This window comes from Aspergillus affinis (genome assembly GCF_023601865.1).
Source record: "Aspergillus affinis strain CMG 70 chromosome Unknown NODE_78_length_175604_cov_91_438064, whole genome shotgun sequence".
Lineage (NCBI taxonomy): Eukaryota > Fungi > Ascomycota > Eurotiomycetes > Eurotiales > Aspergillaceae > Aspergillus > Aspergillus affinis.
In genome coordinates this window covers 71031-94278 of record NW_026515859.1, presented here as the reverse complement: position 1 = coordinate 94278, position 23248 = coordinate 71031, and the positions used below count along the sequence as shown (strand labels likewise).

Sequence of the window (23248 nt, the reverse complement as noted above, 5' to 3'; positions counted from 1 at the left end):
CAGTGTATGTTAGGGTAGTCCCTTGTGTCTAGTGGGACCTTTCCATGAACGAAAGGATGTATTGATGTGGTCTGTCTTTCTTTTCTACTACACATCTGGACCTTCATTGAAATAAAGAATCGAAAATCGTGCTCCTGATATGAAAGATTCCGGCCATTTAGAGCACGTTGGCCCACTCTAGCATTTGTTCGTGCTGACTACAAAACAACCCTTCCAATAAGCATCGTTTCTTAATAGTATTAACTTACTTCACGAAATAAGCCTTGTAGTTGGGAACTAGCTAGAAGACGGGAAAGTGTGGACGAGATAGTTTACGAACCATTGCTAAAATCGCGATCAGAAAACGCACTTTCCGTATTTTCCGATTTAGGTAACGTCAAACTTTCAAGATATAGCTAGGAGGTAGGAAATGATGTGAAAACCCGATAATGTTATGTTTTCGGAACTGGCACGCTGAGAGTGAAGTCCACCTCCCGGTTTGTATTCAATCGAGCCATCAAAACCCTTAATAGCTTCAACTAAACACAGCAATCTATCAAGATAAAAAGAAAAGTCGTAACAGCCTACAGATGTATGGTTAATTGAACAGGGAGACGCTTCCTAGTGCATGTCTTGCTGCGGCTCTTTGTATACTAGATAGGCCAGGTGAGAAACAAAAAGAAAGTCTATTATACTTACGAATGATATATAGGAGTTGCGGATTCAATTTATTTTGGTGAAAAGGATGTTCCTGCTACGATGCAGTGGAATATTGCAATAAAGATACCAGACGGAAGTACCCGCTTTTCATCCTCTCGCGCGAGAATTGAATCTGGGAAGTCTAATTGTCGGTTGACTTGGTCATTGCCCTAAGCAGATATCCTATCGATTCAACGGAATGTAGGTATATGCTCGGTGGGTAAAAGTGAAGTTCCATTCTAAACTACTAGCTTCGTCGAAGATATCATAGCTGCCCATGCCAAGGAGTCATATGACTTAGGCATGTCAGCTGAATAATGGTTCCAACAGATACGAACTGTAAGTGCATCAAGGAATGGCAGGAGAAGATGAGGTAGCTTAAAAATATATTTCATAGGCTCGTGACAGAAACTCGTTTTATGAGTATGCCAGAGAGGCCCGTGCCTGAGAGTTACTGATTATATCACTGAGAATATATAAGCAACCCTACCGATTCATCATATGTACTTTGAAACGTAACCGACTCTATGGACGACGTTGCTAATGTAGGCTGTGGGATTATGTGAGGTCCGCTATACTGGAAGCTCTTACGAGGAACAGGGAAGGAAACAAACCACTATCAACCATTTCAATGACTTCGATGATTTTTCCGTCATCGTCAAATTCGACGAACCATAAATACTCGTTGCGGAAAGGTTTTTCGTCGACAGAAACACCCCGAGAAGTTAATTAAACCGATCGATCCCTCTCATGTAACTAACTAACTTTAACTATAAAAGGTCTGAGTCATCCTCTAGTTAATGTTATCGATCATTGAGGGTTAACGAGGATCTACCCCCACCCCCACCCCCTCTGTTGTTATGTGTAAGGATGATAGTTAAACAAATTTCTTCACCAATTTTTTCGACATAATGTGGTGACTTGAGCCCAGTGGTGTACCTATGAACTAGTTTAGGGCCCAGATTCTTTATTAAATAGATGCACATTACGTTACGACACAAACTCAGCTACTTAATGAGATGCTGACAGCAGAACCGAGAAATCGCCGCAACGAAGGTATCTAATGACGTGTATTTTCAAGGCTCCCAAAATAACGCATGCATTTTGCGCAACCTGAGCCATCTATAGTAATAGATGATGTCAATATTACCTGCGTCATGCGAGTCAATAGTATCAAACCTACCCTACAAATACGTATCGTGTTCCGGCTCACCTGCCCATCAGTTCACTTATAAATAATTTCTGTTGTAAGCTTAGATTTGGAACTAGGCTCTTAATGACAGCTATTCTCAATATCTAGTTCTTATACCGCCCAGGTTAAATCAATGTTTTGTCGAGCTAAATCCTTTTTTTGACAGACGATATGTCCTCTCAGTGCAACATCTCTCACTACGAACCCAAGCATGCAATCGTTCGTGACCTACGAGATTACATCTTCCGTTCACAAGAAAGAGCTAGAGCATTCAGATTTGCGATCTCATCTGCTCGTGCGAAAGAAAATAGCGGACAGAAAGAGATGAATACAGAGGGCGTCTATGATCTTGATGATTACCTGCGCTACTGTGATGACCTCCTGAGATGGGCTCCAGACGTCTCTAGCCCTGGCGATACACTTCTCCGTAAGCTGCTTATATTTTATTGGGTTTTCGAGCAGCCATCTCTCAGATATTTGCAAGCTCCTATTCTCCCGTCTACTTCAAACACCCATCTATCCTGGCTTTCATACTGGCTCGTCAGCTATGCCCGTGAAGTGGGACATTGGATGGATACTAGCGAGTCAGCCGCGCACGTTTAATCGTTCTATAACAATCCAATTTACAGACATGATAAAGATCTCTGGGAGAAGCCCACTCACGGAAAATGGAGATCATTTAATGAGTTCTTTCCCCGCCGCTGGGCCGATATTAATGTTGGCCATCCAATCGCTGTCGAAGGTGATGATACGGTGATTGTACACAGCGCTGATTCGACGTTCGGCGGTAGTTGGAATATCAATGACGGGTTTGTCAATATCAAAGATCATGCTCCCGTTGCGAAGGGGGTTAAGTGGCCTGTTGAGGCGCTACTTCAGCGATGTGGACCAGACTTCAATAATGGTAGTCTGATGCACGCATTCCTATCGCCGTACGATTATCACCGCCTGCATGCCCCCGTCAGCGGGAAGATTGTGGACATCAAGAACATCCAAGATCAGGTCTATTTTCAAGTCACAAGGAAGAGAGAAAGTGACAGGCTTGTCCCTGACAGAGGACTGACGCGTGATCCTGAAGAAGTTTCTCGGCGTCAGGATAAGAGAAAGACGGGACTAAGAGAGCTGGATTCTCCAGATGACGCGGGCTATCAGTGGTGTCAGACCCGTGGCCCTATCATCATCGACACAGTTGTTTACGGCAAGGTCGTTGTGTTGCCGATCTAAATCACCCAAGCGACAACTACTGTTGGATCTAGCTCAAACAGGCTCTCACGACGAGACGGACCCGCAGGTCCGCGGCTCTCTGACTTGACAATTAAATCAGGGCAATCGAGGGCCGATTTGCCGCTTCGCGACTAACTGCGGGCAGAATCTCCACACGCTCCACTCTCTCCAGGCCATTGCCTGACACCGTCATCGGCATCCACAATTCCGCAAGGCCTTTCCCCGCGCCGTTGCTTTTGCTGCGGTGCAAAATGCAAACAGTAGACCAAATCCCGTCTTGCCGATATTTTCCCGATGTTGGCTTTTAAATATGGCAAGATCAAAGGATCTCGAGACGAGCCAGCCGTCATCGGATATTATCCGAAGAGAAAAAGGTGTCTATAAAAGCGCTGGTTCCGAGTCATAGGATTGAAGTTTATTACCCATGCTCAGAAGTCTGAGGTGAATCGTCGAGATGAAGGTTCTTTCACTTTTGGCCCAGGTTGCTCTGGTCCAGAGTACGCTCTGTCTTGCTGGATATACCAATGAATCGGAGGTTCCATACTATGGCCGAAGTCCAGCTGTTTACCCGTCGCGTAAGTCACTCAAAACAGTAGGGGTTTTCTTTATGTCCCCCTTTACTCAGTACAGTGTACGGAGTATGCAATTGCAAAACCTCCTCGCTAACTAGCTCCGTAGCAATCGGAAACGGCTCAACGAATACCGCCTGGGAAGAAGCCTACCAGCGTGCCAAGACCCTAGTGTCTAAACTAACCGTGGAGGAGAAAACTAACCTGACTCGCGGTCATGACGGCCAATGCGTGGGGAACAGCGGCGCAGTCCCCCGCCTGTCGATCCCTTCGCTTTGTTTCTCCGATGCCCCTGACGGAGTGCGTGGCCAGGAATTCGTCTCCGCCTTCCCTGCCGGCATTCACGTGGCTTCCACATGGGATCGCTCGCTTCTGTATCAGTATGGCTATGCCCTCGGCGAGGAATATCACGACAAAGGGGTCAATGTGGCCCTGGGACCTGTCGCAGGTCCGTTAGGGAGATTGGCCCGCGGTGGAAGGAACTGGGAAGGGTTGGGCGCAGACCCATACCTGGCGGGAGTGGGCATGGGCGCCATTACCAAAGGAATTCAAGAAGCGGGTGTCATTGCCAATGCAAAACATTGGCTGCTGAACGAGGAAGAATGGAGACGGAATCCAGGGGATATGGGCGAGGCGTTGAGTTCAAATGTGGATGATCGCACATTGCATGAGCTGTATGCGTTCCCTTTCATGGACTCTCTCAAGGAGGGCATCCGCAGCGTGATGTGCTCGTATCAACGATCGAATCACTCTTATGGATGCCAGAACTCGAAGCTCCTCAACGGTGTTCTGAAGACTGAGTTAGGATTCGAAGGGTTTGTCGTCAGTGACTGGGAAGCACAGCATGCGGGCGTCGCATCTGCCAATGCTGGTCTCGACATCGTCATGCCTGATGGTGGCTTTTGGGGCCGGAACCTGACTCGTGCTGTCAACAATGGTAGTGTCACCGCAGACCGATTGGACGACATGGTAACTCGAATCCTCGCCGCATGGTATTTGACCGGACAAGACGAGGGTTTCCCTGCCCCGGGGATCTACTCGGAGGCCGAGAAGCACGATCCCATCGATGTGCAGCGCGATCATGCCGACCTCATCCAAGAAATTGGCTCTGCCGGTACCGTGCTGGTCAAGAACGTCAACAGCACGCTCCCTTTCACCAACTCGACTAGGTTTTTGAGCGTTTACGGCTACGACGCGACTGTCAGCGCATCGCCATGGGCTAATCCTTCCCGATATGGTGGCGGCTACGAAGTGAACTTCGGGTGGACGACCTTCAACGGCACTCTCTTCACGGGTGGTGGCTCTGGTGGCAGCACTCCGCCGTACGTCGTTAGCCCGTTCCAAGCACTTCAGGAGCGCACCGCTCGTAATCGCGGGACTCTCCGCTGGGACTTTTACTCCGAGAACCCCACGCCTGCCTACGTGAACAGCGACGCCTGTCTGGTGTTCATCAACGCGTACGCATCCGAGGCCTTTGATCGAACCTCCCTCACGGATGAATTCAGCGATAACCTCGTCAAGAACGTTGCAACTAACTGTAGTAATACCATTGTGGTGATTCATTCAGCCGGTAAGTGGCCCCATTGTTTTTATACCGCAGGAATCTCAACTAACACTAATTCACACAATCACAGGTATCCGTACCGTTGACGCCTGGATCAACCATCCTAACGTAACCGCCGTGCTCTATGCCGGCCTACCGGGCCAGGAAAGCGGTCACTCACTTGCCGATATCCTTTACGGCGGCGTCAATCCCTCGGGACGTCTACCGTACACTGTGGCCAAGAATGAGTCCGACTACGGCTCTCTTCTCAACTCCACTATCTCCTTTGATGCTTTCCCGGAAGTTAACTTCACCGAGGGTCTATACATCGACTACCGCGCTTTTGACCGCAAGGAAATCACTCCTCGCTTCGAGTTCGGTTTCGGTCTATCCTACACCACGTTCAAATATTCTGACCTTCACGTGAAGTCCACGGGCAATAGCACATCAGCTCTTGTGGACCCGAGTATTGCTGTCGTGCAAGGCGGACATCCGGAGCTTTGGGATACATTGTTCGAGGTAACTGCGTCGATCACTAACACAGGAGACGTGGCTGGCTCCGAAGTCGCACAACTCTATGTTGAGATTCCAAACGCGCCGGTTCGACAGCTTCGAGGGTTTGACAGAGTGCCATTGAAAGCCGGGGAGACGAAAAAGGTCACTTTCCCGCTAACGCGTCGGGATCTAAGTATTTGGGATGTCGTTGCGCAGCAGTGGAGGCTTCAGGCGGCGGAGTATAATGTTTTCGTTGGCGCGAGCAGCCGCATTTTGCATTTAAACGGAACTTTGCAGGTCGAGTAAGGTGGAGAGGCATTGTTTTTGGTAATGAAACAGAAGTGATGTGAACGGTATTACATGGCTTGCGATGTCAGAAGCTATTTTTGTTAACCATTAGGAGTGTCATTGAAATGAGCACATGTGTCACGTACCGGAGTAGGAATTAATCTATCTTACTTTACTAAAAACGCATGAGACCAGGAAAAACACTAAGCTTCATTCAACTAGGATAATGCAATTCTTTGCTTACGTCTTTCCTTTACGAGCACATCCCTATTGGTTTCTACCCAATCAGTCCAATGTTGTAACTTAGGATCCCCTGACAAAGAAGCGGGGGTAAGAGCAGAAATATCAAAGCTATATCCGATAGGCCATTGTGGTACAAAATTGATTTATATAGATTCATCTATGAGAAAAGCTTCCCTGATGAAACCTATACATTTATACCACAGGCTCCGCCCGCTCCCAAGCGACCAAATGAGACTCGCCTACCGCACCCTTAATTACCAACACCAACTGATCAACGGTATCCAGGAACTTCACATAGGCACTGATGCCAACACAATACCGGCGATAGTTCTCGTCCCTCAGCATCTCCGGCGACAAAATCATATCCAGGGAATGAGCGCGCCAATACTCCATTGATCGCTGCACCAGCGGGGTAGGTAAGAGCTCCGGCGGCGCATCGCCTGTTTTGAGTGCCTGTTCACAGACGCTTAGCACGGCCATGACCTCTCCGATGCAGCGATGGTCGAGTAGACCGGTCAATTTCGCCAGTCGGTCCCGGTATTCCCGAGGTAGGGACGCCGAGAGGTAGAGCAATCTGCCGAGATTGCGGTTCAGACCATGGCAGATCCGTTTCACTTGATCCATGGTGTCGCTGTCGAAGCGAGAGCTGGAAAATTCATATCGGAGAAGTTGGATGGGGCCGTCGAGCATGACGAGGGATTCGGCCATTCGAAGGGAGATCGGCTCAGCTAGAGCAAGGCCATCTGTTTGATTCTCCTGGCCCCAGCAAGAGAGGAGTAGGGCGTAGTGGTCTGATATGGTGCGGATAGTGGTGGATAAGGTTTTGCTGATGTGTTTGGCCGCAGAGGGAGGATGAGGGAATAGTTGGACTATGATGCCAGCACCGATGCCGATCAGAACGAGCAATAGTCGGCGCCAGAAGACGGTATAGCCGACACCGGGGTTACCGTAAGTCGGGATGTGTCTGTGTTGAAGTTAGCTGCCGCAGAGGTTCGTTTTGGCGATCTCCGGAGGACTTACGTATCATCGAAGCTATATGCAACCACGAGTAGGAAGGTGGCACCACCCATGATACCCCCTTGAAGAAGGTTTGGAGGTAAATATAGACGGACCCAAAGAAATATAACGAGCATTACTCCCATAATAGCCGCAAGGCCGTATGGATTACCCGGGCCATTTGCAGATCCGATATACCATGCCAGCAAGCCCAGTACACCACCCGCGACGGTCCCTATGACTCGCGCAATGACAGAGAAGGTAAAATCGGCCATATAGGGCACAAGGCCTGTTTGCGCCATGATCAACGCCCACATGCCTTTCTCGCGGTAGTAAAACCCAGCCGTACTGGGGATGGCTGAGATGATGCCAAGAGCAATGGTCACGACTACCGTGCGCAAGGCATACAGTCCCTCATCAGAGGTGAACCAGTGGTATGTCCCCAAAATTACTCGGCTCACAACACCCCGGCGCTTGGTGCGGTATCCACGACTGAGTCGTAGCTTCTCTTGAACCAATTTCGTCTGATCCACCTCCTGTTCCGGATCATCATCGGCCGCTTGAGCCATCGCAGGTGTTTTGTTCCCCTTGCCTGCTAGCCATGTGCCGAATGCTTTCAGGCTTAACGGCCACCAAACGCGAGTCTTCTCGCACGTCTGGAAAACGTTTAGAATTTGGGTCAGGAGGACTTCCGTGCGATTCATCGTAGTGGACAACAGTTCCTCAAACACCATACCAAACACGATGGTCCCGATGCGGTGGTTGCGATGTCCGCCTTCGTCGTCTGACGTGCTGTTCAATGATGGTCCAAATTCGTCAACCAGAGTCTTGGTAGTGTTCTCAATAAATTTTTTGCGCGTCGCACGAAGATCCTCGAGGGCACTCTGGGCTCGCTGGCTTAGTTGTGCCCGGTTGTCAGATGAGGGACGCCAATACCACGTTTGGCGATTGGCCATGCGAATGCAGTCACCTGCCGCTGTAAGGGCGACCACGCAAGCCTCAATAGCTTCAGATGCAGTCCCGGTCAATGCTTGAAGGGTTTCCGCCGGAATCGGATCGGACTCAGAAGTACGCAGTCCATCGAGTAGACGCGCTGTTTGTGAGAGTTGGTGTCGTCCCACTACGCGTGCTTCCTTCGTCTCCCCTTTCTCCGATTCGATTTGATCCGCGTATTTCAGCAAAACCTCCTTTGCGCGCTCTCGCCCCGAGAGCCGGTTGATGTGAAGTTCGAGCAACGAAAGAGTGGCAGAAATCGTCTGCCGGAGCGGTTCCTTGAAGGTTCCGACGTTCTGAGCTCCCCAGCACCCGACGGAGAAGTCCAAGGGTAGGAAAGCCAGAGCTGGTTCCATTTTCCGATACGCGCCAATGATACCGGCCTGCGTCTTTCGCAGTTGGTCGACATTCAGGTCCGGGTCACGTTGGCCCAGAGTGGCCATTGTAAAAGCCAGAGGGTGCGTAAGCAATTCGATGATGTCCCCCATACTAACCAAGACAACACTCGACGTTGACTGTGGAAAGAAGAGAATCGAGGATGCGAACCCCAGGCCGATCCCAACTGCTGCCGGTTTGGCCAATGTCAAGGGGAGAGTACCCGAGAACGAGGGAAGCAGCGGAGTGAAGAGCAGAAACAGGTCCGAGATGATGATTGCAAATATCGCCGTGAAGGTGGCTTTGGGGTTACTGGCCCGGAGTCGAGCCTAGAAAGGTTGAGTTTTGGTTCTCCCAGAAGTGGTTGGATATACACATACCATGAAATAAATGAAGGTGCAAATCATACAGTAAGTCACGGCAGTCACCCGTGCGTCCAGCATGTGCCCATCGTAGATCAACACCTGAGCTACGCTGGTGACTGGTTCCCCGGTCGCGTTGGCTCGTTGCTGGGCGGTTTGTTGCAACGCCATCAATTGGGCTTGGGTGGCTTCTGCCGGCCTGGCCGCTAAAGCGGCCTTCGTTGTGATGACGCCCCATGCCCAAGCTAAACATATTCCCAGATACAGGGAAAATGCTCCAAGGAGGTAGATGAATACCACAGTGCTCGGTGGAAGCATCAACAAAACCAGACTGGGGAGAATTGGTCAGAACGTATGACAGAGCAGACGAAAGGGCGTCTTACCAGGCGAAGAAGGTCGCAGTTCCCAAACTTGACAAAGAGGGCGTAATAATAAACAAAAGGCAAGCCACCCACGCTGCTATCCAACAACGACATAGGATCTTCAAGTCGCGAGCGTTGAAATGGTCCAGGAATGGCGGCAGGCGCCTCTTCTTCCCGGTCAGGACCGTCTGTTGAAGGGTCTTCATGGGGCCTTCATCCCCCGTGGATGAGGAATTGGCAGTGTTTATCATCAGTACAGGGCGGATTGTTTCAGATAGACATAGGGGTAACTTGGTGTTGAGGGAAAAGAGAATTCGCGTCGATCATCTGTCAGATGTTAAACAGAGATAGGGGGTTTGTGCGCATAAGAGGTTATGCATGGGTTATGCAAATATTTTGTGCCGCATGCGTCATCCATTCCGCTGAGGTAATCACAGTGCGGGGGATCGCCCATACAGTTGCCACTCTCTACAGATATGGCAGATTTTGATTCAGCTTACTCGATGTAAAACGTTCAAGACCTCCTAGTCATACCTATTGCACATCAGATTCTTGTCGCAGACCAACACAATATCCTCGTATTTGCACCAAGCTGGGCAAGAGCACTCTTCGACTTCCCAATCGCGTCATCGTCAAAGAAACTAGCCTCAACTCTCCAACGTGTCTGCGTGGCGTCTTCAATGTCTTTTCAGAACCCCTTGATTGTCTCTACATTATGCCGGTAATGGAAGGACTCAGTGTCGATCCAATCCATTGGGTAATGACCACCCAGTGAGCTTCCGACCTGTCGTCCAGTGACCATAACGCCTAGCTTGTCACGACAGAGTTTCACCAGCCGTATAGCAGCTAAAAGCCCAGTGTCGTAATCCCATAGGTGGAAAAGGGAGCTCGCGAATATTGCGATACCCCACTGTCTCCGAACTTGGCATCGTCTGCTGTCAAATCTCCTGTGGCAAAAGTCACTTGGAGGCTATCACGGTCCCGAAAGAGCCGGTAGCCTAGGTCAATGAAGGGCTTCTCCAGATCACAGCCATATAATCAGTTGCTGGGAATGCCGTGGTCAACGAGCGAGCGGATCTCCTGTCCCAAACAACAGCCGGCGTCAAGGAATTTAGCGGAAGGGCTCTCTCGAAGGTGATTTAGGACCTGGTTATAGAACGGCATGCGGCGGAGGTTGAAAGAAAGGAATCGCATCTCCCCTATACACGGGTAACGATAGACATAGAAGGCCTCATCACGCTAAGAGGGAGGTTAATATACTAAGACGGCTATGAAAGGTTATAAGGGGGGGCTTACTAGCGATAAAACATGTGGAAGGACCTCTTCAGGTTTGAGTCCACTGTATCGTTCCAGCAAATTCTGGGCATCCGCGTTTATGCTTCGCACGTCCTCGTCGTACCAGTCTGGTGCGTTTTCGTGTGGAGTCATGGCGAAGGCACGAGATGAGAAAGTCTGCAATGATGTGAGGAAGTCTCTAGCTAATGAACTACCCAATGTCCAGACCTGCGAACGTAGCAGGCTTAAATATTGTGCGGCAATTAACGGGACTCGTGGACTCTTGGGCTCAGACGTCAATCAAATACCCTTTTAACAAGAAATGTTGACGGGTGATCATAGAGAATAAGCCACATTGACGGTTCACTGCTCCATTTGCGCGTGTTCCTCACCAATTAGACAGGAGACCTTTCGGGAGCTGAACTACAATCCGCATCATCCCTTGTTCCGCGTGCACATTTTAGAAGGCTTGTTTCCATGCTAAGCATAATGTAGCAAGTGTATTGGAAAGTCAGCATTGCTAGCATTGACAATCTCACATTCAATACTATCTGCGCGCCAATCTCCAGTCGTTATTCCGGAATGGTGAATTCTACACATTGAAAACCACTATATAAAATATTTCTATTATTGGATATCGGTTCCATATGATCATAGCGTTGACACAAAAGGTACTCTATGTTGCAAGATCTCAAGGCTATAATGATCACAACTGTAATGCAATCAATCATCAATCAAGTCTTCACAATGTGTACGGCGCATTTCCCTCGGTTATAGCCGGTCAACAAAAGTGATCGCCGGGTTCCATTACCACATACAGGCAATTTGAGCGCCAAGCAAAATAGCGGTAAATCCTTGGTTGATCGACAACAATCCCTTGATGTTTTGGAAATCTCTCTGACTGAGATGATTTTGTGAAGAGAAAGGTATAAGCCATGAGTGGAATTGAGGCTATATCATCGTTATAAGAGAAATATAAGCATTTTCGGCCTAGATAGTTCTACCATGCTATCGTCTAAATTTTAATTCCGGTTTTTTTTTGGATTTTTCGCCCTCATTAACTGCTGTTCCTAACAAGTCAAGCACATTATATATATCGTTAGTGAGAATACCATCAAAACATATATTTCCATCCTGGAATCCTCAGGATATTTTTCATTTGGCATGTTCTGACATATTTATATGCTACCTAATACACACTGTACAGAGCTTCCAACTTCACTCACACTTTCGTCGAGCGCATTCGAAGGTACGTTGTTTTATTGATAACGGGATTCGCATCAGGGAGAAACACTCCCTCTCGTTTATCCCTGGTAATTGATTCCGGTCGGAAAGGCCTCTCAGTGAATCTCACTTAATATTTACTGGCTAGAATCGAATATTACAACCAAATACGTACATTTATATCTACTTTGACAAAGACGGGGCTCAAAGGTCTCGATTTTTTATTCGTCCCGGGCAGAGGTTACTCCCACATCGACATACAACGGCCAATAACTTGATACAAACATCAAGAGAGTGAAAATATCAGACGCAGATTTATTTGGAAAGAACGCAAAATTAAAAATTTTCAACCAGACAGATTTGGACCAAAAGCCACGTGGGGATGGCACTGAGACTAGCATGAACTATTGAACTTTAACAGAAGCCAGACCAGCCCTACGGTCTTATTTTAGATCTATCTAAGCCTACTGGCGAGGTACTGAAACTCAACTTGTTGATAGTAGGATTTGTTGCAAATTTTCCAGATCGAAATCAAGGAGGGGTTCCGTGATGGATGCATTGACCGAAGAACCAGCGATCGGAAATTCCGACTAATAATCTGGTCCGATCATGGCTTTAGATCTCTTCTCCACTCCACTAAGCAGTAACGGAATACACACAAAACAATGAAAGTCCGCCACCGTGACGTCCACTAAGCGTGACAAATACTCAAGTCCGGGTCGTGACACTGGTCTAATGCGACTAGAAAGCAGAGAGATCATAGATCCGGCGTGGCGTTCGACTTCTTCGATAGTCCTCCGTTGCCTGGATCTCATGGAATAATTACATAATTAGCTGCGGTGGATTGATTCGGATCAAATCCGAAGAACAGAGTTTAGGCAAATCCTTTTCGTTTGTTCTATTTTTGCCGGTGCCTGAATCGGTTTGTTTTCATCAGGTATCTACCCCTGACGGCTGACAGGGGTTAGTATGACTCGTGTATGTTGGTTTCTTAGCTCCTTGGACTTCATTGCTAGTCGGGTAGTCTTAGATTGAATATTCTCTTGGTTGAACGATGTGGAACTCGTGGTGTAGGTATAATGTTTACTTCGAGGGAATTTTAGTAAGAAGACTCTTCCTCTGACCGGGAGACCATTTGTCATTTTGTTCTTCTAATGTCTGATGAACGACAAAAAGGCGACTCAACTGCACTTTTTTGACTCCTAGTTTTTTCAGTCCCTTTTTCGTTTCTTTCAAATCTTTGGTCTCTAAGCGGAATGGTCAAACAAGAAGCCCAAAACAGAAAAGGCAACGATGCACCGAGGAAAGCCAATATGTAGAACGGACCATCGAGCCTTAGTACTCAGTCGTAGCAGCGGCCATATCCGTTAACGCCATGTCTACCGCCGCCATGGCCTCTTCCTCCATCGCTGTTAGAATATCCATTACTCCCGCTATACCCATTTGAGCGGCCATTTCCGTAACCATTGAAGCGGCCATTCCCGTACCCATTCGAACGACCGTTGCTGTATCCATTCGAAGCACCATTCCCGTACCCATTAGAGCCACTACCACACCCATTCGACCGACCATTTCCGTGCCCATTAGGGGCGCCATTGTATCTTGCCCTTTGTCTATCGCGTTCGGCATCAATACTAGCCGCATGCTGCTGGGCCTCGAAAATATCGTCTTGGAAAAGCCGGATTATCCACCTGTAGTTGTTGATATCTTGTCGATCGATAGCCAGAGCCCAGGTGCTTCCGGCCCGGCTGCCGGAAGCAGACGTGGTGATTCGCGCTTGGCCCCGCTCGATGGCTCTCAAGATGTCCATGTAGAACTGCGATTCAGTGCTCTGCCGCGTTGCACGGGAACCCAGAGAAACATATCCTGGAAGTAGGGATCGCCTCTGTGAGTGGGTGTATATGCATTGATGACGGGGCTGCCGTCATATCTTGGGTGATACATTTTTCACCGGTTGGTATTGGATGGAAAGCTCTGGCTGGGAAGACGGTCTCTGACTTTGGCGTCACGCGCGGTCTTTATGGCGAGGAAAATTGAAAGGGTATCCAGAGGGCATGTAAACAGTTCCTAGCAATCTGCCGATTGCATTTATCTAAGGTTGTCTGGGGACGAAGGTACAAGTACCAAGGCAACTTCCATCCTCTAAATGACGTATTGAAGGCAAGACCCGATTATTCAGTGGGACTGGCGACCTAATACCCTGTAATCTGCGCTTTATTCCATGATAGAAGATACAGTGAGATTCCGGAGGGAAAGGAAAGTAGTTTGAGCCGTACAAAACAGGAATGCTCCATGAATATGCGTCTAGATTTGATTACCAGAGCGAACTGAAGGACGGACGCGCGGGAGATGAAGTCCAACATAGAGAGGACAATATACACTACAATCTACTCGAAAAACCGATTGAAGAAGAATCGTGCAGTTCATCAATTCTATCTACATATTGTTACAAATCCTATACACAAACCAACCAACCAACCAACCCATATACTCCGTCTCCATCCAAAAAAAAGGTACAGAGAACCACAAACAGTACTATAAACCTGATTCTATACAGAACCTCCCCAGATACCCAAGAACCCAGGAAAAACCACCAAACTACCTCCCCTGATCATTTGTAACCGAGATCTCCACCTGCTTCTTAATCCCCCGTTCCATATGCTCAGGCGAATCCCTCCGCGCACTCACACTCGTATTATGCGTATGCTGCGTGGAGTGCGGCTCTAGTATACGTTCGACGCTCCCCGTCTCGGTCTTTGTCCACTTTTTCGGCCGTCGTGACTGCGCGGTCTCGTTTCCCGCCGTGCGACGATTCCCGCTGAACGGACCCGTCAACTCGTACGAGCGCGTGAACCCGCCGCTGGAGATCTTGCGCACGGATGAGATGATCAGAGGTCGGATACACGGGATCGAGGAGGTGATGATGATCAGGGAGTTTTCGACGTAGCCCCATCGGATGAGCTCGACTGCTCCGGTGGACCCGAGGTTCGTGACGCTGGGGACAGAGTTGAGTTTGGTGGTTTTGACGATCGAGGCGACCATTGCGCTGTGGGTTTGGGTTAGTGATTGTCGGTGGAGAGGGCAGAGGGAAGGTGGGATAGAACATACACGATGCCGAGACTCAGTAGAACGATTAGACTGATCTTGATGCGCAGTTTGAGGTTCAGATTCCAGAATACGACGGTGGGAAAGACCGCCAGGAACAGGTCCGTGAAAGAATTAAAACCTAAGGGGAATTGGTTAGTCGACGTCCTCTCATTCCCGACGCGAGTGCCAAGGGAAACCAACTGTTGGAGTAATAGGCGAAATTGACGACCGCTTTCTGATCGGCACACGTCGTCTTGACCGTCGGATCCCACAGAATATTAACATTGCGACACATGCTAAGGGGCAACACGGCGGAGGCGATGTTGCCGGCAAACTGGATAATCAAGACCGCCCATAGCGCAATCTGATAGTTCTTGTTCGGGCTGAGAATCGGAAGGAGGTAGAAGATGAAGGCGGAGCGGGCAACGGTCGTGCTGATGGTGACGATTGGGATCTGGATAGCGATGTATTTCAAAACGGCCATGCGATCCTCGCTGGATATCGTTGTGAGGTCTTTGCCGAACCCACGCTGAACGGAGAGGGTTAGGAAGACGCAGGAGACAATGGCTAGAATCTGAATTATGGAGTGAAGAGTGGTTAGAGCATGTACCGGAATAAAGTATGAGGGTGAGGATAGAATTGAACATACTGCCGCAATCACCATGAGAACATCGTCTACGCGGAAGTGGCTGATCTTTATCTTAGCAAAGACCCGTAGAATGACGATCACCGCGGCAATGACAACGGCGGCCCAGATGCCTCTTTCTAGCTCGGGTCCATGATTATCTCTAGCATGTAGCTGATGGGGTGGCATGTTGTTGCCGCGTCTTCGCTCGGTGGGGAAGCGAAAACAGATGAGAGTGTCCCGGGAGTCTGGGAGGATTGACAGAACTCCTAAGTCTATAACATTGTTGAAACACTAACAGCGGGTTGAGAGGAGGGAGGGGTGGGATAGAAATTGCAGCCGGGGACACCCGTTTTACTTAATACAGGCCACTGGAAGAGCGCATCAGGTACCTCGCGCCTTGAAATTTAGACTTTTGGCACAAAGTTTGGGCGATGGCCTTAAAAGAATTCTTGTTGGCTCGCCCAAGTGGAAAAAAGAGCAGAAGGATAAAAAGCGAGACAGAAAAGGGCACGAAAACATTTCAAATTGGCAGTCTATAATGCTCGCTCCAAGGGTGGCTTGCCAATAGATCGACTTTCAATCCCCGGATGCAGGGCTTGACAAGCCTCCTCTCGGCAGTAGTTGCGTCCGCCTGACTGGCTGGGTTGCCATGGTGGCTAATAAATTGGACTCAGAAGGACCTTGGATCATGAATATAGAGGGCGGTGGTTTATGGTTCAGCGATCCAGAAGGCGAGTCAGTGGAGCCGCCAGATGGAGTCCAGGATTTAAGCGACCTGAGAAAAAAGGCAGCAAAGTGATGGTGGGGCCCCTGAACTTAAACGAGGGGATGCGGGCGAATGATAGCTGTGGAGAGACCCACTAAAGGCGCCGCAGAAAGTCAAATGTGCCTCTCAAGGTTTGGCCTTTGGACGCAAACAGCATAACTGCCTTTTCTGGGTTTTTCTTCCAGATTAACTTTGTTATGCGCTGTTGTCGGTCTCGTGGGAGGGAAAGATCGAGAGACTACATCTTACATGATGTAAGGCCACTCTCTTGTACCTTGTGACGGTGTACTTAGAAGGAGTGGTAGGTACCTGAATGGCAGTCGGAGCGTTGATATCCCCGGGTATTCAGGAACCCTTCCCCCTGGACATATGGAAGACTCGTGCTAGTGACTCAGTTGGCCTTGGCCGTTTCTCGTATCCGGTCGTTAGCCGATTCATGTAGACTAGGTAGATAGTAGACACAGGCCGACGATGGCCGCGGAGAACGCAGCCAGAATCAGAGGCCTACGGGTCTAGCGGCCATTAGTAGTAGGAAAAACAATGCCACGCTCCGTATCAAGCAGGCTAAGAAATAAGCCACCTTTTGGATGGTCCTCGTACTGCTCTGGGCAGGGGCTGTGGATATCTCGGACAAGTCGGCCGGATGCTTTGGCTTGAGGTCCGACCTCCCAGGTACAGTCCCACCTCAGTCATGGCACTATCTATATGAAGTAAAATTAGTCCTGACAGTAGTCAAGTGCGGCGAGTCCGACTCTTCGGTAGCTCACGATAGCCGAGTTTCTGTCCTTAGTCCTGACTCCGTAGGCCACGTTGTACGGTCCCGTTGAGGCACTCCGTTGTCCGTCTCCGATCGAGGACATCGATCGAGGACCTCCGACCCGAAGAATAACCCAGATTCACGCTGGCACGGTGAGCAGCTTGACTCGAGTGTTGTGGGGATCAGATTGGTGTGAAAATAGAAACCTTCCCAGTGAGATCTTTAAATTTATGCTCGAGCTGTTTAATATAGCAAATAAATTAAGGAGAGCGCCAACAACGTTGGATTCTTAATTCACGCACCATCGCAGATCCCTGCGTAGAGATTAGAGTAACTACTCAGTAGTAGGGTGATCAATCTCATACTCTAGTGTCAGGCTGCAAGGATGCAAGGGGTGAAGCGTGAACCCAGAGAGGAAATTAGGGCTCGTAGCTGGCTCCTGCGCATTCCGGGCGGCGCCGGTGGCGGCGAATGAACTCCAGTGAATCGAAGCTTGGAGAAGAGGCTGCAGGGGCCAAAACGCACCGATTGCCAATGGTTGTCCGGGGAGAGCGCCACCAGTCACTGCGCGTAAGACATTTCATTTCCTCAATAGTTAAGTGGAGCTGCACTATGGGACTTGGGCGCACTGCTCACACGTGGATCTGGCTTTTTTTTTCTCGGGTGATCCGGAGTTCGGCCAGATCCCTCTCATCTCTTTCCCCCCCTTGCTTGTCTGACTGTTGGTCTGTTGGACGTCTTTTTGCTACACGCGCTAGACGCTCTGAGGGAACATCTCCGGATGCGGTTCGTCCTCCGACTCCTGTCCCAGATACTCCCCCGATCCATGTCTGTGTAATCTGAGTACTCCGTCTAGCTGCATCTATGGGAATCGTCCGATGATGGTCTAATCCGAGGTCCAGTCATTTTTTCTACATTTCCTTCGCTCGTCTGTTTTCTTCTCACCGTAGCACCATCCTGGGTCCTCTTGCCTTCAAATGATATAAATAAACAACGGCCTGCTCATGATCGACAATCTTCTTTCCTTTATTCCTTCCACGTTTTAACTTAATCTTCCTCTGTCACATTCCTCCGCCCCCGGAACCATGAAGACTTCTTGGGCTTTGGCTGTCGCCACGGCCGCTCTCTCGCCGGTCGCTGCGCAATGTGCAGCTCCCTCGGACTCTTCGTCCTCTTCGTCCTCGACCTCAACCCAGTCGCAGTGTCACTGCTTGCCTAGTGACAGCTGCTGGCCTTCAACAGAGACTTGGAACTCCTTGAACAGCACCGTTGGTGGTCGTTTGGTCGCGACTGTGCCTGTTGGGTCGCCATGCCATGATCCCACCTACGACGCCGCCGCCTGCAAGACCTTGCAGGATAACTGGCACCATCCTCAAGTCCAGTATGTTTTCTTCTTTGGCCCGTGGCACGCAACCGCCCTTTCTAACATAATGAGCACAGCCTCGACTCCTCCTCGTCGGTTATGCAGACCTTCTTTGCCAACCAGAGTTGTGACCCCTTCACGGCGGAGTCTCGCTCCTGCGAACTCGGCAACTACGTGAGCTACGCGGTCGACGTCTCGTCCAGCGACGACGTGATTGCTGCTATTCAGTTCGCGCAGAAGAACAACATTCGCTTTGTCATCCGCAACACTGGTCATGAGTATGTCTTTGAATTACAGAGTCTGTTGACGAAATTCCGCTAACAACGGATTTAGTTACTTTGGCCGCTCTACCGGTGCCGGTGCCCTCTCCGTTTGGATGCACCATCTGCATGACGTCGAATACCAGGACTGGTCCGACTCCAACTACGAGGGCCCTTCGTTCAAGGTCGGTGCTGGAACTATGGGATACCAGATTCTCGACGCCGCCTCCGAGAAGAACCTTGTTGTCGTCACCGGCGAGTGCCCCACGGTCGGTGTCGCCGGTGGTTTCATCCAGGGTGGTGGCCACTCCGCGCTCAGCACTACCTTCGGTCTCGGTGCTGATCAGACACTTGAATTCGAGGTTGTCACTGCCGACGGAAAGCTTGTCACTGCCAACCGCTCCCAGAACTCCGATCTTTTCTGGGCCCTCAGCGGCGGTGGTGCCGGTAACTACGGTGTTGTTATGTCCGTCACCGTCAAGGCTCACCCCGATGTTAAGGTCGCCGGCGCTGGCCTCCAGTTCACCGCGGCTGGCATCTCCACCGAGACTTTCGACCAGGCCGTCTCGAAGTTCCACTCCCTGCTCCCTCAGATGATCGACCAGGGCGTCACCGTCATCTACCAGATGACTGCCGTCTTCTTCGCCATCAACCCCGTCACCGGTTACAACAAGACCACCGACGAGGTCAAGTCCATCCTGCAACCTTTCTTGAACGAGCTCTCCGACCTTGGCATCAACTACAAGGCCAGCTGGACCGAGTACCAGTCCTACCACGACCACTACAACAAGTACATGGGCCCTCTTCCTTGGGGTAACCTCGAAGTCTCGACCTACCAGTACGGCGGCCGTCTCGTGCCCCGCAACGCTCTGGACAGCAACCCGTCCGGCATCGGCAGCGCCCTGCGCAACCTCACCCAGCAAGGTGTGATCGCCGTTGGCGTTGGCCTCAACGTCTCGTCTCCCGGCGACGTTTCCAACGCCGTCTTCCCCGAATGGCGCCGCGCCGCCGTCACCGTGCAGTTCGCCACCAGCTGGAACGAAACCGCTCCTTGGTCCGACATGATCGCCGACCAGGAGCGCATCACCAACGAATACGTGCCCCAGCTCGAGGCCGTGACTCCCGGCGGTGGCACCTACCAGAACGAGGCCAACTTCCGCCAGCCCAACTGGCAGGAGACCTTCTTCGGCGAGAACTACTCCCCCTTGCTCCAGGTTAAGCAGAAGTACGACCCCGACAACTTCTTCTACGTGCTGAAGGGCGTGGGAAGCGAGGCTTGGACTGTTGCCGAGAACGGCCGTATGTGCCGCAGCGGTAACTAATGTGAGATGCGAAAAAGCGGTGATCTTGAATGACTCGGTTTTTTTTCTTCCCTTCTTATTGCTGTACTAGTATACTAGACCATCGTTCAGAGATACCTACTACCTGCGATAGACATTTATAATTCTAATGAACGTTACGTTCGGGTTATTTTTACTTCAACCATTATATTGCTATTTGAACTGCTGTAATTTAGACTAGTCTCCTGGAATACTTTAAGCCCAACCTGAACGATCAAATTCCGCACACTCGAGAAGGACCATGGCAAGTACCCAAGGACAGCCAGAGACCGCCACATGGTTGACGTCTTTCATTCCTCAATCTTATTCATCCCACTTATCCCCGGAAACGGAAACCCTTCTGTCAGCATGATTTGTCACTCGGATTTTCCAAATGTAGACTGAGTCGCTCGAAGAATAGCTATTCTCAAACCAAACAGATGCCCTTATTGCATCTCGAGCCAACCAAGTAAGCAGCAAGGTATGCTAACGTCCTCCAACCTCGGCATAACCCCCAAGGTTGCATCCTTCCACCACCACAAAACCATGCGCTCAGCTCAGTGATATCATTATATATCATAATTAGCTCGGCGCTTCCAAACGGGTAAAACAGCCGTTCACTCAGTTTTTGTGCGACCGAAAAAGTTGAAACAGGATCAAACACCCGCTCGTTTCGCCTTGTTCGCCTTCGAGTCCAAAATTGGGTTTTTGGTTTTCGTCGGCATTTGGACCACAGACGATCGGCGTGATCGGCGGTGGGTCAAACGTGTTCGCCGTTCGTTTCTCACTTCTGTGATCCATCCGCACGAACTACGGAGTGCGGATGCCTCGGAGTGATCGGCGGGTTGGTGCTGGGCTAATCATCAGTTTAGTTCGTTCTGGTGATTGATAAAAGGATGATCATGGCGCATCAAGGGGGAAATGAGTCATGTAGACTGGACTTACTCGCTTGAACTACTGACATATTCACGGAGATATATGTGCAGTATTTAATCAACGGGCTCTAAGTTCGACTTGGAAAACGGCGCAGGCAACATGACTTGTCCTGCATCCTTTGGCTGCAGAGCCCAAGTGGCATGATTTCACGTCTGGCGATCTGCGCCTGAGGGTTTCTGCCCAAAGACCGAGCTTTTCCATTTGATTTCTAAACTTGATTCCTTTACTCTCCGAGAGAGAAATAATCAGGTCTGTTAAGATGATTTAGAAATATGACATCATTTCTTCAGTTCTCTGGCACACGGAAAGCAGATTAGGCATCGACCTCGTATCAACCTCAGCTGGATGCCATACCTACCTATGACCTAGAATATGGTAGAGCGTGCCTTAACTAAACACTGGGCCAATAAATATCCTTCCGTTTCTTCCTGCGTGACACGGAAAGCTCCAATGCAGCGCTTAGAGGAGCTCTTGCGTCGGTCGCCAGCTCACCACGCAGCAAACAAGTTAGTCATGCATGGCCAATTATAGCATCAGCATCTCGGCGTCGCGTTGTCCAGATGCTCGAAGGATGAAAGCCCTAAGGGCCCGAGTGCGGGGTATCCGTGTTTTGTCTGCCCATTCTCAGCAAGGGTTGAGGAAGGTGCGACATGGGTACTATATAGGGCGGTAGAAATCATGAATTTTATACTTGATTCTCAACATCATTCAGACACAGAGGAACCAGAGCAGACATCGCAATGAAAGATCGAAAAAAGCATGCCAAGAAGCAGACGATAAATCCCACACCTGTCGAGATGGACGATCCAGCCCCAGAACCGGTGCCAGAAGCACCGTATCCCCAGTGGGACGATATCCCCGAATATCCTCAACCGGAGATAAGGTGACCCCCACCCCCAAGTATACACCCATTGCAATGAGCAGCCCTAAATAGCAACCGCAACAAAAATAGCCCCTACACTACCAAAGCCATCACCATCACTATCGGCATCCACAGCTACGCCGTCCCAGAATACTTCCTCCGACCGTACCTAGCCTTCGAAGTAAACCAATGGACTCGCATCTTCCACCTCTCTGACATCCACGAAGACGTCGGCCACACCTTCATCCACTACTTGTACACAAACACTTACGAGACCACCAAGCCCATTACTCACCTCCAAGACGATGTCGACAGCCCGCCCCGCGCGCGCGAATTCCACCGCGCCATGCACACATACCACGCAGCGCGACGCTACGGCATAACAGGCTTAATCGAGCTCGCAAAGACATACATCCGAGTCTTCGACATCGACGTCTCAACACTCTACATCCTATCCGTTGCACGGGAGATCTCAACAGCCCTCCCAGCAGACGAGGTGTGGTTCTGGGAATACATCCGCGAAAAGCTAGCGATAGCATTCGAAGACGACGAAGCGGGTCTGCGACAAGACATCGCATCCTACGGGATCGGTCGGGACCCGTTCGATGCTTTTTTAGTCACCTCCGTGCTGGACATCTACGCGAGTGCGTTACCGGGGAAAGTGCTGAACGGGCACGTCGAGACGGAGACACACAGTGAAGCAGATGTGTCGGAGACGTATGAATGGGATTCGGACCCGGAAGAGGACCCGGTGAATGGGGAGCCACATGCAATTGATGGCCCTGTTCCTGAGAGTCCGGGTTATGCTGTCGAGGGGGAAGCGGTTCCGGAGTTGGAGACGGCGCGGTCCCCAGACCCCGTGGCTATGTCGTCCTCGTCTCCGTCTCCACCACCTGCGTCGCCCCCAGCTGAGGCCGCAGACGACTACGATCCGTGGGATAATTGGCCCGTTCAAAGCAGATACAACGGCGCCTATCACGGGCCGGCGACGGGGGTTCCCGCGCGATTGACAACACTGGTGGAACAGGAAGAGCAATCAGAGGCAGCAGCAGCGGAGGGAGAGGGAGAGGGAGAGGCGTTTCCCGTGGAGGATAGCAATATCAACAAACTGATAGATGGTTTGGATTTGGGATCCAGTATCCCGTCGAAGAAAAAGAAGAAAAGGGGCCGATATTACGATATCGCACCTGCACCTGCGGAGTATCCGGAACCTGTGATCGAGGAACCGCCGCTTGAGTTAGAACCAGAACCTGAGCCTGAGCCTGGCATACCCCTTCCTGAACCGGCCGTTCCGGAGAGGACTGTGCCCTCTGCAGAGTCTCCTGCACTCAATGGGAGTGGCAATGGATCGATTGGAATCCCAAATCAGGATTTCCGGTTCTATTCTTCGGCACAGCCCGTCGCGACAGCCGAGTAGCATCTTGTCCTCCTCTAACCTACGTGGGCTTGTT

General features: G+C 50.3%; 7 protein-coding genes across 7 annotated transcripts; 4 read left to right on the top strand and 3 right to left on the bottom strand.

Annotated features, from left to right (window-relative positions):
• Positions 1–2041: 2041 nt before the first annotated feature.
• Positions 2042–3094, top strand: KD926_010196 (phosphatidylserine decarboxylase; the record flags this gene model as incomplete). Its single annotated transcript, XM_053102716.1, has 2 exons — positions 2042–2454; positions 2500–3094. The coding sequence occupies 2 exons, from the start codon at positions 2042–2044 to the stop codon at positions 3092–3094; spliced, it is 1008 nt and encodes a 335-aa protein (XP_052953844.1).
• Positions 3095–3548: 454 nt separating this feature from the next.
• KD926_010195 (beta-glucosidase) lies at positions 3549–6007 on the top strand (the record flags this gene model as incomplete). The annotated part of the gene is made up of 3 exons (XM_053102715.1): positions 3549–3669; positions 3773–5233; positions 5298–6007. The coding sequence occupies 3 exons, from the start codon at positions 3549–3551 to the stop codon at positions 6005–6007; spliced, it is 2292 nt and encodes a 763-aa protein (XP_052953843.1).
• Positions 6008–6424: 417 nt separating this feature from the next.
• On the bottom strand, positions 6425–9571 carry KD926_010194 (aromatic acid exporter family protein; the record flags this gene model as incomplete). Its single annotated transcript, XM_053102714.1, has 4 exons — positions 6425–7196; positions 7253–8925; positions 8977–9289; positions 9342–9571. 4 exons carry the CDS (start codon positions 9569–9571, stop codon positions 6425–6427), a joined length of 2988 nt encoding a protein of 995 aa, XP_052953842.1.
• A 787-nt stretch (positions 9572–10358) lies between these two features.
• KD926_010193 (uncharacterized protein) lies at positions 10359–10748 on the bottom strand (the record flags this gene model as incomplete). Its single annotated transcript, XM_053102713.1, has 2 exons — positions 10359–10559; positions 10617–10748. 2 exons carry the CDS (start codon positions 10746–10748, stop codon positions 10359–10361), a joined length of 333 nt encoding a protein of 110 aa, XP_052953841.1.
• A 2413-nt stretch (positions 10749–13161) lies between these two features.
• On the bottom strand, positions 13162–15720 carry KD926_010192 (uncharacterized protein; the record flags this gene model as incomplete). Its single annotated transcript, XM_053102712.1, has 5 exons — positions 13162–13704; positions 14508–14865; positions 14928–15045; positions 15108–15480; positions 15556–15720. 5 exons carry the CDS (start codon positions 15718–15720, stop codon positions 13162–13164), a joined length of 1557 nt encoding a protein of 518 aa, XP_052953840.1.
• A 2422-nt stretch (positions 15721–18142) lies between these two features.
• Positions 18143–20002, top strand: KD926_010191 (putative isoamyl alcohol oxidase; the record flags this gene model as incomplete). The annotated part of the gene is made up of 3 exons (XM_053102710.1): positions 18143–18438; positions 18498–18698; positions 18754–20002. 3 exons carry the CDS (start codon positions 18143–18145, stop codon positions 20000–20002), a joined length of 1746 nt encoding a protein of 581 aa, XP_052953839.1.
• A 1730-nt stretch (positions 20003–21732) lies between these two features.
• On the top strand, positions 21733–23214 carry KD926_010190 (uncharacterized protein; the record flags this gene model as incomplete). Its single annotated transcript, XM_053102709.1, has 2 exons — positions 21733–21818; positions 21888–23214. 2 exons carry the CDS (start codon positions 21733–21735, stop codon positions 23212–23214), a joined length of 1413 nt encoding a protein of 470 aa, XP_052953838.1.
• Between the last annotated feature and the right edge of the window lie 34 nt (positions 23215–23248).